We start from the raw sequence: 12,931 nt of genomic DNA, 5'->3' as shown, positions 1-12,931 counted from the left end.
TGGTGGAAGGTGTCCCTGCCCATGGCAGGGGGTTGGAACTGGATGATCTGTCAGGTCCCTTCCTACCCAAACCATTCTGTGATTCTATAATTTAGCTTTTATGCAGGGGGGCAAAATAAGGTGTTTCTGTTTCACAGGGGTTTGAAGTTGGTTTCATTGATTAAGAAGGAACTTCCAGAATATCCCTATTTCTCTTGTCCTCAACCAAACCAACATCCATAGATTTTCCATAGAAGCAATACGATTCTTTTCAGAAATCTCTTCTGTCAGTCTTTGGCCATCCCACAAGGCAGACACTGGGCACTGTAACAGCAGTCCTCGACTCCTGCGTGTTCCTCCTGCAGGGCAGCTTTGCCGAGACAGCATTTACCCCTTGGGGTTATTTCCTTCTAGAGTGCGCTACCGTAGTTGGTAGGGGAAGCCAATGCGATGGGCTTCGGCTGAGCCAGCCCGCAGCCAGATGAAGGCACCGCTGTCTGACTCCCTGCCTCACTGCAAAGTAGCAGAGGATGAGTTAACACTCCTCTCTTTCAGGTTAGGAAGCAAAGCTGTGAAATTTTACAAATTTTACTGATTTTCTGAGGCTAGCTCCTCATCCAAGTCTTATGAGGAGCAGCTGAGGGACCTGGGGTTGTTCAGCCTGGAGAAAAGGAGGCTGAGGGGAGACCTCCTCGCTCTCTACAGCTCCCTGAAAGGAGGGTGTAGAGAGGTGGGGTCGGTCTCTTCTCCCAGGTAACAAGTGATAGGACGAGAGGAAATGGCCTCAAGTTGTGCCAGGGGAGGTTTAGACTGGGTATTAGGAAAATGTCTTCACCAAAGGGGTTGTCCAGCACTGGCACAGGCTGCCCAGGGAAGCGCTGGAGTCCCCATCCCTGGAGGTATTGAAAAGCCGTGTAGATGAGGTGCTTAGGGACATGGTGTAGTGGTGGGCTTGGCAGTGCTGGGTTAACGGTTGGACTTGATGATCTTAAGGGTCTTTTCCAACCTAAATGATTCTGTGATTCTGTGATCCTGCAGGCACAGTCCGAGTTAAACAGCCTGTGTCCTCTTCCCGACTGGAAGTGGTGTGCACATTGACCACTACTGTCTTGGCATTCTCCACACAGGGACAGATAAGGAGTTGCAGTGATATGATTTAGCCTTTAACGTCAGTAAAATTCTCCTGTCAGTAGCTTTTCATTTAGTTTATTGCAAAGCCACAGTTCTACTAGGTATTTAGCTACAGCTTTATAAACTTGAAGTTGTTTGTTTGCACATTCAATTTTGTTTTAAAAATATTTCAGTGAGAGGGTACTGCTTGATTTCTGTGAATTGTAACTGACAAATAGCTTTTCATTTTCATATTATGCATATTGTAAGCAAAAGCCCAGATGCAGTCTTACCTGTGGATGAGTTGTCATAAGTTTGATGATAGTCTTTGACAATTTTCTGATGATTATAGCTTAATTTGCACAGTCTGTGTGAGTAAATATTAAGGTAACATAAGAGAGAATACAGTAAGTGTTATTATGTTGAATGCTTTGCTGATGCAACAAATGTTTTTTTCTTTTATCCTGAATCATTTTATTTTTTTCCTTTTTTGTCATAGTGCCTTTGACTTGGTAAACATTCATCTTTTCCATGATGCTTCCAATTTAATTGCTTGGGAAACAAGCCCATCGGTTTACTCAGGAATACGGCATAAGGCTCTTGGCTATGTACTTGATAGGTATGTATTAGCCTTTACTAGCCTCTTTCAATCTTCTGTGTTCATAAGCAGTGTATAAAAGATGTTTCAAAAGGCACACTCAGAAATGTAGAGGTTTTTATTCTGTGAACTGAAAATGGTCACTTCTTATCAGAGTTTTCTAGATGGTGCCAATTACAGATCAGTTTATGACACTGACTCTTTTAGGCTAAATTACTGAGATTGGAGAGTCTCTCTGAAGTCACCAGAACTTGTGGAGTGGATAGCAGGTTTATTTTTTAAATGTGTTAGTTAGATTAGCTTCTTTTTAGTCTGCGTGGAGTCTAATAAAGCTGCCATTCAAGTAAGTTTTCAGTTACAGAATAATAGAATAATTCTGGTTGGAAGGGACCTCTGGGAGTCTCTTGTTCATCCTCCTGCTCAGAGCAGGGCTGACTTCAACATCAGATCAGGTTGTTCAAGGCTTATCCAGCTGAGCTTTGAAAAGCTCCAGGCACGGTGATTTGCAGCTTCTTTGGGCCACCCATCACTGTGTTTGACTGCCCTCATTGTAAAACTTTTTCTCCCTCATATACAGTCAGAATTTCCCTCAAAGCAGTTTGTGTCCATTGCCCCTCAGCTTTTGGTGTGCATTGCTGAGAAGAGTCTGGCTCTGTCTTTTCTGTAACTACCAAATAGATAAAGCCAGCAAGAAAATCCTCCCGTAGCCATCTTGTCTGTAAACTGAACAAATCCAGCTCTTTCAGCCCCTCCTCCCAAGTCATGAGCTCCAGCCCCCTCAACATTAAACCCCGTGGTGGTTTAATCTCAATACTAGCTGGGTGCAGTAGGCAGCTAATCTTTTTCAAGCAGCAACACAGCATTTGTGTGTGCAGTCATCACTGTTATTAATAACATCATGGTTTATAATGGTGTTTCAGAGTTGATTCATCTGATGGGTGGTACGATACAGAGGGTAGTCCCAAAAATACCCAACAATTTACAGCTGCCCTAATTAGCAGTTATAAAGTCAGAAAAAAAGACAGCTTTTTCTTGAGTAAGAAAAAATTATTTCTGCACGGGCATACGTGTATTGGCAAAGTAACTAGGTATTTCTCTTATGAGGTACTGCTTGACGTCATGTTTGCCTGAGAAATAGAGCTTTACAGTGCCTCTTCAAAGCAGCCATGGCATACGCTGCGGTCTGTGCCATGAGCTGGTGCTGAAAACAGACTGCTTAGGCTGGAAAAAATAAAAGCAGAGCACTTGGTGTGCTGTCTTCCTGCCCTGATCCCCGGTGTCCGGGGGCCTGCGGCGGTGTGCAGTGTGCCGGGGCTGCCTCTGGCAGCGGTGCCGCGGGAGCCGGCGCGTGCCAGGCTGAGAGCTCTCTGCAGCGAGGCCCAGACGGGCGCTGGGCTGCTGCTGCCCTTCCCCGCAGCGAAGCTCGGGCACGGGTCGCTTGGCTGCCTTGCTGGGGGGCACCGGGTGCTGCGGCGTGGGAAGTCCCAGCCCGGCCGGCGGGTGCTGAGCCCCGTCCCGCCGCCCGGCACGGACCGGCGGTGGGTGCCACGTCGGTGACGAGGGCTAGCGCGTTGCGGCTAGCTGAGGGGAGGAGAGCAAGTGCCTGGGTCTCGTGGGGAGTCGTTGCTCAACGCGACTTGGACCGTGGTCAGGGCGGCGGAGAGGAAGGACGGGTTCGATGCGTCTCTTCCTTCTGGCACTTGCTTGCAGCCTTCCCTGTGTGCGGCACCACCGACAAGTAACCGTTTACTCTCGCGACTCTCTCTGGCAGCAACCTAGGAGTTAAAGACACTCCTGAGCCAAATTAAGTTATGGGTTGAAAAATATCTTTGGGTATGCAGTGTTGCCATTTTCCCCTATGTAGATTTTCACTGCAAAAGGTTCTGAAATGTGGAATGGAGTATAAATACCTTTTCAATCACATTCTATCCAAAGTTTGGGGTGTTTTTTCTGTAAGTTTTATCTTCTTTAGAGACAGGCAGATACTTTAGCAAAAGAGACTGCTTTTTCCACTGTGTATAAAGAAGTGCTTTTCCTGCACACCCCAGCAGAGGGCTAAGTAGGAGTATCTCCAAAATAGGCATTTATTTTCACTTTTAGGGGTGATACAAGGATGAAGAGGAAAAATCCAGCATGTTTTCTCTTGTATCACTTGTAAAACCCGTTCAAATCCTCAGAAAACACTGGAGGCACTTGGAAGGTTTGCAAAGAGGTAGCACGCAGTGGTTTCTAAAAGATCCCTTATTTAGGGGACAGAGACACAGTACGATCAGGATCTACTCTCAGTGCACTTTAAGACACGGAGTTTAGAGTTCCGTTACATACAGCAGTGTGGGAAAGGCCTCCTTTTACTTCATTTTTTCTTGGCTCCATTGGTCTCCTCTCCTTTTTCTACACTTTGCCTTAGCAAAGCTTTAGCAAACCTGTATAAACCTTTTGCATTATTTATTGCACACTTGTTTACAGCATACAGTGTGCTTCATTAGCTAATTTTGGCTTTGGACCTCCCACGATGCCCTGGCAAGGGTAAGGTAATAGGACTGTAGTATTAGTGTCAGCTGTGGGTCAGAGATGTCACGATGGTATATCATTAAAATGTGACACCGCCAAAAACTGCCCCAACTCCCCTGTCCTTAGAAAAGAAAACCTTCGATTTTAGGTTGCACACTACTACTGCGAGCTTGCATTCAGATGAATTGTTCATTTTGAGAGAGCAGCCAGCCGCAGATCCGGACCTCCATAGTGAAATGATGGGCTGACTCGCACAAAAGGGGAGTTCTGTAAGAGCAGTGAATAATGGGAAACCCCTTTCATCGGCACTGCTAACCTTTTGGCAGCCACCAGCAAACTCTATTCTGATCTGCTGATTGGGGAGGACAATACACTGAAGCTCACTTTGAATGAATGCTACCACCAACAGTGTCCCCATTCAGGGGGTTTTGGGAACCATCTTTGACCATTGTCTGCCATCACTCCTTCAGACAGTAGGAAAAGGGAAAGTGAGAGCGTCTGTAGGGGGAAAAGTACTTCTTTTCTTGGCTTTAATCTCTCTTTAAAGCTTCATAGATCTACATTTCCAGCTGAGCTACTGGAACTATGCAGTGTCAGATAAATACAGAAGAGAGAGGTTTCAAGCTGAGCTTTTAAATCCCCTTATCTGCATGAACTAATAATGCAGATTTAGTGCTGTTAAAAACAGAGACTGATAAGTCTTTTCCTTTAAAGCCTTTAAACTGCTAAAGAGCATTTAGCAGCAATGCAGTTCAAACCCAGTGGACAATACTGAGAAGGAAAACAGTTTAATGAGCTAAACCTTCACTGAATGACACAGAAACACCTTCTCACAGTTGATTTAGGTCACTGTGGGAGTAAGTGAAAGCGCAGTTCTGTCCACGCTGCATCTTCATAAACATGAATTACGTACAGCCTTTTCACCTAAGGTAAAAGCTATCACAGGAGTCTGACATACGAAAAAGAAAAGAGTTTGCAAATAAAGCTCGAATGAATTGGTTTAACTGTTAAAATCATCAGGGAAGTTGGTTTCCCCAAAATTACTCTAACTGCAAGTTTTTAACACATAGGCAGGAAGCTGCACAACATCTCTAAATTACTGAGAAGGGGAGGGGTGAAGGGGGAAAAAAACAAAGGAAAAAGTGTCAAGTGAATGATTTAAAGTTGCCGCTAAAAGTTTTCTCCTGAGGGAATCTATTAATAATCGTAATAACATGTTTTGGAAGTAGAGAGGTTTAATTTTACAATGGTGTTCTGAAGTGATTTAGCTTTAATAATGTTAAAAATGAATTATATAGCGAGAAGAATGCTTTTAAAGACAGCTAGCTGGTATGTGCTGAGCCAGATTGTTTTTAGCATTTGTCATTTAGCAAGTGTGAAGAAAATGTGGTGTTAGATAGACTCTTTAAAGACTAAGAGAGTTGGAATTACACTGGCGTTAAGCAAATACTTGCTTGTATATTTACAAATACATATACAGTGTACATGTAGAAAATGGGCATGGGTAATGAGTCTTTGTCAACGCTAATGTAAACCCAAACTAAATTCGCAGAAGTCAATTACGTTGTGCCAGATAGACACAGATACAGTCAAAACTGAACTTGCTTTATACACGAGAATAAGAACACCTGCTTTGTATTTTGTGGGGCAAAAAAATTCTTCCAGGCCCATTTTGGATGATTCCCATGTACAATTAGCCCTATTCACGTAATACTTGCATTTTTGTATTTTCTAAAGTTGGAGGGTTTAAGCTGTACGTGAGAGTAAGAAAGGAAATGCAGATTACATTTTAGTTTAGTCTTTCATACAGCCGCTGTAATTAATGGTTGTGCATATGTCATATTAATTAATCATATTGGCATATTAGTCATGTCCTTTAGACACTCACCGGGGAAAAGTGTCTACTGAATTTAATAGCCTGGCTAGGGAATGAGTAGAAGCTGTAGGATAGGGTCCTTTAAAAGTATTAGAAGAGAGTTTGCGAAGGACAAGGACGTGAGATGTTAGCCTGATACTGTGGTTCTTGGTGTGCCAGCCATTTAAACTTCCTGAAATTATCTGGAGCATTCAGATCCATAAAATGAATGTGGTTTTTTTTAAAGAAAGTGACAGTGCTCTTCTGTTTTCCTATTGAAATGTTCCCTGGCCTAGTTCAACAGAAACATTTTTACATTACAACTGTGAAATCTTGGCATAAAGCTCCCCTTTGTGCCCTTCATTATTTTCTCACAAATATAGTCCATTGTCACATAGCTGAAGTTAATTTGATCAACATTGGGACATTTAACTTTTATGTCCGGTCAAAGGAGCTGTTTCATGCTCATTTTGGGTATTCAAAAGAAATGATTGCCAGAAAAATAATGTTACTATTAACAATTCAGAGCAATTAGTTTCCCAGGGAGAGGCGATGTGATGCACCGGCTCCACACAACTATTCTTTGTCATTTTATGGATGCTCATCAGTCAACTGTCACATCTTCTCAAAGACCCCTCCAATCTAAATGTTTCTCTTTGGGCTTTTCCCAGAACTAGCAGCTGAATGAGCAAAAGAAAAGCCACTTAGTTTCTAGGCAAAGGAAAACTTCACTCTAAAGATCTGGGTCATTTGAGAAGATGCTAGGAGTAGCTCGCTTTGCAGGGGGGGGGGTGGGTGGGGTGTATTTTTAAAATTTTCTTTATTTTTTGCAACAGTGATTTTAACATCAAGTGAAAACGCTCTGTAATCGTGTGCCTTCAAACGTTTAGTGAAATTTCTGTGTATTCAGATAGAATGCACTCCCAGGGCAAATAAACCTTCCATCCAAATGTCTTCTAACAAAGGTTTAAAACCCTAGATCACATTCAAAAAGACAGCTTTTCATTAAACACCCTGAGGCTCATCTCATTAATATTCAGCCACCCCCCCCTTTAAACTAAGGTTAAGTGCTCTCAAAATTAACGTGTTTGTATAATATGCTCTTTAAAGAGTAAATCCAGCAAAATTGTCTTGTTACTTTCAGCCTGTCAAATACAGTCAGAGACACTTTTTCCTTTCTTCTTGTTTTTCTGCTGGCTGGAGCTTTTGCATGTTTGATGTAGTTGTCAAAAATTTAACTCGTATGTCCTTCCTGTTTACACACACACACATTCTGAATTTTATTTAGGTTGTATTTTTAGCAGAAGAATAATTTTGTGCTTGTATGCATTGTAATGGAAAATAGACATGATTATCATTTTAAGGACACAATAAATGCATTTCCATAGTAAGTGAATGATGATTTCTGATAGTCCTAGTCAGTAATTTTGCCCTTATTCTGTTATTTTCAGCATTTGGGGCTCTTTTTGTTTTGTTTTCTCTTCTTCTTGGCATTAATAACTGAACAGGTTATTAATAAATTTGCAGCATTTATTAGTCAAATTGTAAATTAAAGATCTGGGTTTTCTCTCATGATAAAAAGAAATCTGTATAAACAATAGCAGGTTTGGAAGCAAAGATCTGGCTGGAGAATCAGCAGCCCAAAACCCAGAACTTTAAGAACTTGCAGGTGTCACCCAGAAAGGTGTCACTTAAAAAAAAACGGTGTGGGTACACTAAGTCACTCTTCACTTTGTCTGCCTAATGTGAACAGAATTGTGGCTCTTTCTGAAGAAATACTGCAAATAAAAGCCCCGAGGTTTCCTGGAGGGGTTTTCGCCAGCTGTTCTCACAGAAGCAAACTCACTGGCCTACGGTGTGGACGGCAGAGAGGGATTGCCGAGGCCGCTTGCGAGCAGGGGCCGCTTCTGGCGGCACTCTAAGCCCCCAGCTCATCTTTCATAAGGGCTTTACTCCTTTTTACCTATTTTCCAGTAATAGGTTCTCCTGGAGCTGCCTCAGGTGGCTACCGTGTCTTTCTAGTAGAGTATAACTGATGTAACTACAGGCTAGATTGGATGCATTGTAAAAAAATACCACTCCCAGGAGAATTTGCGTAATTAAACACAGACAACTGAAGAAAAGAGAGAATGCCTGTTAAAAAAGAAATGGCTGCAAATAACTTGTTGCCTGCTTGATTTTGCCCTGAAAATGGCTTTATATGAGAATGTGCAGAGTGCGTCACATTCTCATTGAGTTATATTTCTCTTTTTACTGTAATTTGTTCCTTAGAGAGTCTGGAGCTAGATAAAGAGCAGTCATTAGTGTCCAGCTAAAGGTGACACTCACATCAGCATTCATTGTGGTTTGTGTCTTTTGAAATGTTCTATCGTATAGCCATATAATCTTCCAGGATAGCTATGATTCAATTAAGAAGAATCTATATGGGCTGTTGATCCAATTTTTATTCATTTGCAGAGAAATGAAAATAAATTGCTATTGTGATTTTATTTACAATGCTCGCTGTAAGATGATGCTATGAGCTGATAGTCATAAAACGGAGAAATGGTTGAAAGAGCTCCATTCTGCTTCCATCTGAGGCTATGGGCACTAAGTGAACGAGCATCTTTCAGCATTTTTACTGCCATAGGAAGGTAGGGTCGCTACGTGAGAAGGTGGTTGTCTTTGAGTCTTCTATTCTGCGTCCTGGAAAGGTTCATATTCTCCCTAACAGGTAAATAACCAGATGCAAGGTACAGCGTTTTTAGCCTCTTGTCTGTCTGAAGTGGCTGTAGACAGACTTGGCAGACGTTCTTCATGGACTGAGAGGGAAACGGCTGTAACAGCTTCACCTCTTATGAAGCTTCTTTATCTTTCTTCCGTCGGTGTAGGGTCTAAGGTGCAGCTAAGATGATTCCCTTTCTCACTCCAACAAGGAAAATGGTCCTGCTATCTCCATATCCACCAGAATTTTCTTTGTTCAAACCTAATGTTGACAGCTCTGATTTTTTTAATCGATGTGCTCTTTTGAAAGAGAGGGTTTTTTCCCCTCTCTTTAGCACTTCAAATGTTTCTGTCATGTCACCCCTCGTTTGTTTCCTCTCTCAGCTCAGCAGTCCACTGTAGTGCAATTTTCAAAGGGATAAATGCCCAAGTTAACAATTAAGTATGTAAAATGTGTCGCTAGTTAGCTTTTCTCAGCATCACGCATTTTTTAATCCTTCGCAAGTGAAGTCTTTCTGTGTTTCTAGTAATTTGCATTACCCTTTTCTAGAAGTGGTTGGTTTTATTTTTAATTCACAGTCCCGCTGAGCCTAGCTGTTTCCCCAGGCAAGCCGATGGCAGCGTGCGGGTTTCTGTCGCTAGCAGCGCACCGTGGCGTGACGTGGCCGGTGTCCTGTCACCTCCCACTGTCCCCTCTGCCCACGCGGCCGTCCACGGGAGGCCAGACTGGGAAAGGCGTTTGTTGCAAGTGTGGCGAGATACAAATCTGGCAAGATTTCTTCACCGTTCTGCCCCTGTTCCCGTGGATGAACTGTTTAGGACATACAGTGCCTCAGTTCTGAATTTTTCTAGATTTGTCACAAAAAATACTTTCCCCAGCCTTAATGAGTTAATGGATCAGTATCCCATTGCCACATATCCTGCTTATTTTCTGGCTTGCTATTTGCATTTTTAACACTACATGAACACAGGATTTTTGCCTTATTCCCCCACATCCAAGCCCTGCAGAACAGAAAAGTAAGCAAGAATTGCAGCATCTCAGTCTTCATGCAAATTAAGATATGGCAGTTACCTGCTGCCTGCTTATGTGTTACCAACAGTGAGGAGTTCCAGAAGTTACGTGGAAGAATTTTAATCTTCCATGATAAAGTAAAGAAAGATTCAAAAAGACGTGCAATTTCTCTGGTTTCTTCTTGTTGTTTTCTCTTGCATCAGATGAAGAGCAAGAAAATGTCTTTGTAATGTAACACCAGTGCCGTAGCATTGTATTCTCCTGTAGCAAAATTGACAAGTACTTACATCATTATACATGGCTGCTATTTCATTAGGCGAATGTCAGTGTCAGGTAAGATCATGGTTTTGTCAATATAATGAAAATACCAGTCAAGTGAGGAAAAAGTCACAATTTTCCAGCTCTAAAAATTGATTTTTATTGCTCTTCTTGTAATCCTTTCTTTGGATTAAGTATTTATTATTGATGTGGTCTTTCTTTTAATCTTAATAGCTGCTGACATTGTAATTAATTAAAAAATACAACATTTTTGCCCAAATGGCACTATATTGAAATTAAAAGTGAACATCACATATTAGTTAAATAGCCCTGGCAAATGTCTTGAGTGCTAAGATGATTGCCTAAGCTTCTTGACAATTCCCTTCATCTTGCTGTATGCTGCTTGACCTTTTGAGATGTTTTGGTGTTATTAATAGGTTTTAGCTATTATATCGGAAAGAACAAGGCACAAAAATATGATAAACTTTATCTTTTTAATGACAGTCCTGCAACACCTTAGGCATGACAATGAAGGCACTTACATCACTTCTTTTGAGGCACACTTAGACAGTCACCAGGTAACTTTTATTGAGAATTGATGGGAATTTTTCTGGAATTTTTCTCTGAACATGTCTCTGAGAATGCAGAATGGTGGGAGCCGAGCGCTGGCTGTGCTGCAGAAGGGAGGCAATACGCAGAAGGGATGACAGGGTTCTGTTTCAAAGCTGTCTCTAAAACCTCTGCTGGAGGTAGATCCCCCACGGGCCAGTTCTGGAGGCGGAGGTGTGCACGCTGATCTCTTTGACCAAAACTTATAAAGGAAAAAGTAACGAGGATAGGAACGACAGAAATCTGAAAGGCCACACGGGAACCCTGTGTCTGGTTTTGTATAAGCCAAAACCTAATGTTTCCATTCTCTTGATCTTCAGTTCCTTAACATGGCTATGGTAGAAGACAGGTTTCACTGTCGTCGTTCCTTGACTTTCCACCAGAAGTCACTGCAGGAGTTGTTATTACCTCTGGCATTAGGGATCTATGGAAAAGAAAGTGTGTAGGACCTTCTTACCGTAGGTCACCTGCCACCTCCGCAGTAGCTCTCGGCTCCCACTGACGGGGTGGTCAAGTCACTTTCTGCCTTTTTTTTTTCTTTTACCCCTTTCTAACCATTCCTCTTTGGGTAAGATCCTCTCCTGTCAAGAAAACGGTAGTTGAGCACGCCCTCGCCGACGTGCGGCCGTGAGGGACGAGCCCGCTGCGTCGGGCGCGGGGTCTGGCCGCGGGACGCGTGTGGGGCTGCGGGGCACCTGGCAGCGCAGCCTCCGCGCCGGCAGCCTGTCGGTGGCCCTCCCGGCACCGCCGTGACTCCTGCCGCGGACGTGGGCAGGGGCCCGGGCTGCCACGCGGCGGACGGCACGGGTGCCAGCGGCCCTGCTGGCTCCGTCTCCACGGTGTTTCCTGAACGCTTCGTGGAGCGGCCGAGGTGCGAAAAGGTTTTACCGCCCCACGCAGAGGCGCGGGCCAGCGTTACTTTTACGGGACTCGGATCAAAACAGAACCTGTGGTTCAAAGCTCTGCTTAGGTCAGCAATAAACAAGATTAGCAGTTTAACCTGAGAAATGATTGCCACGCCGAGACTGAGCTGTCCTCTCTTCTCTGCGAAGTTAGTTGCGATTTTTGTATTCCTTTACTTAGGAAAGGACGTTTTATGTAGGCAGTCACATGTGCTCTGTAAAAGCGGCTTTTGTACCTTTAATTCCTCTGCTTGGATAGTGTGTAAAAATGAAGAGATTGTGGAAAGGTAGTATCTAACCCCAGAAGTTGTACGAGAAATACGGAAGTGCTCGTGTTAGCTAGTATTTAGCTTAAACACATTTAGTTATTATAAAAATTTGCTCACTGAATAAAATATGGCTTGACCTCTGGATTGTTTCTTCCCAAGAAACGTGACAGTGTCCCTCCTTCTCCTCCATTCAGCCTGCTTGGCAGAGCTGCAAGTTTTTTGTTTTGTTTTGTTATGTTATTGTTGTGTTTAAAAAAAAAAACAAAAAACCCCCTCAAGCCCCTCTTTTCAGCGGTGTCAAGTTAGGATGAATTGGCCGGGGAGGCATGTTTATAGACTGTGTGAAGAACTTTGTCTTTGTGTGGGAATGCTGGTGACACTGGTATGGCTTGCCTGAATGAACTGCGATGACGCGGCTAATAAGGTGTCCTGCTGAGCGCCGCAGCAGCCTTTCTCAGACCTCCCACTTAATGCCATTCAGCTCCAGCTCAGTGTAGCTAATTTTTCCCATTCCCTCAATTCTTTAGCCCTCCTTACAAACAGAAAAGTCAACTTTCACACCGAGGAGAAGATAAGTGCTTTAGGAAATAATCGTGTAAACAGAATGTTACCTTCTGACCTGATGCTGATACCTTGGTCTGGGACAAAACCCAGCTGGCTATTGCATTAGACATGGCTATTAAAGGAATAATGCTGCTGATCCTCCTTACAAAGTGCCCTGAGAAATGGTTTAGCCAAATCACAGTGCCTCTTGTCACACTGAATCAGGTTCAGCTGCTCGCTTCCATGACCAAATGCTGATATTCAGCCGCTGCCTTGTCTTCTCCTCTCTTGCGACAGTATGGGAGGGGGATAAGTATGAAAGCAAGGGGAAGTCGGTCATGTTTCTGATTGCCTTATTATTTTCCGGCTGAATTTCAGTGCTTTGGAACGTACATGCAGTACACCATATAGCTTTTATAAAAGAGGGTGCATTTCATGAAGTGCCTTTAATTGTAACTACTCTAATGAGTACTTTAAAATAAAGTAAATTACGAAAGGATTTCAGGGATTCCAATAACACGGAATTGATCATTTTAAGATTGCACTAAGCGATTACTTTTGGTCTTCTGCGCAGAGACTAAA

The 12,931-nt window shown here is 43.1% G+C and overlaps 1 protein-coding gene across 4 annotated transcripts in view; it reads left to right on the top strand.

Moving 5' to 3' along the window:
- INPP5A (inositol polyphosphate-5-phosphatase A) overlaps positions 1 to 12,931 on the top strand; it is a 262,040-nt gene that overhangs the window by 162,073 nt on the left and 87,036 nt on the right. For all 4 annotated transcript variants that reach the window (XM_075504269.1, XM_075504266.1, XM_075504267.1 and 1 more), the window contains exon 8: positions 1,589 to 1,708. In XM_075504269.1, the coding sequence (XP_075360384.1) occupies positions 1,589 to 1,708 (120 nt within the window). The remainder of the gene's footprint in view (positions 1 to 1,588; positions 1,709 to 12,931) is intronic.

The sequence above is a fragment of the Mycteria americana genome, chromosome 6 (assembly GCF_035582795.1).
Source record: "Mycteria americana isolate JAX WOST 10 ecotype Jacksonville Zoo and Gardens chromosome 6, USCA_MyAme_1.0, whole genome shotgun sequence".
Lineage (NCBI taxonomy): Eukaryota > Metazoa > Chordata > Aves > Ciconiiformes > Ciconiidae > Mycteria > Mycteria americana.
The sequence above is the reverse complement of the archived record's forward strand: the minus strand, read 5'-3'. Positions and strand labels throughout refer to the sequence as shown.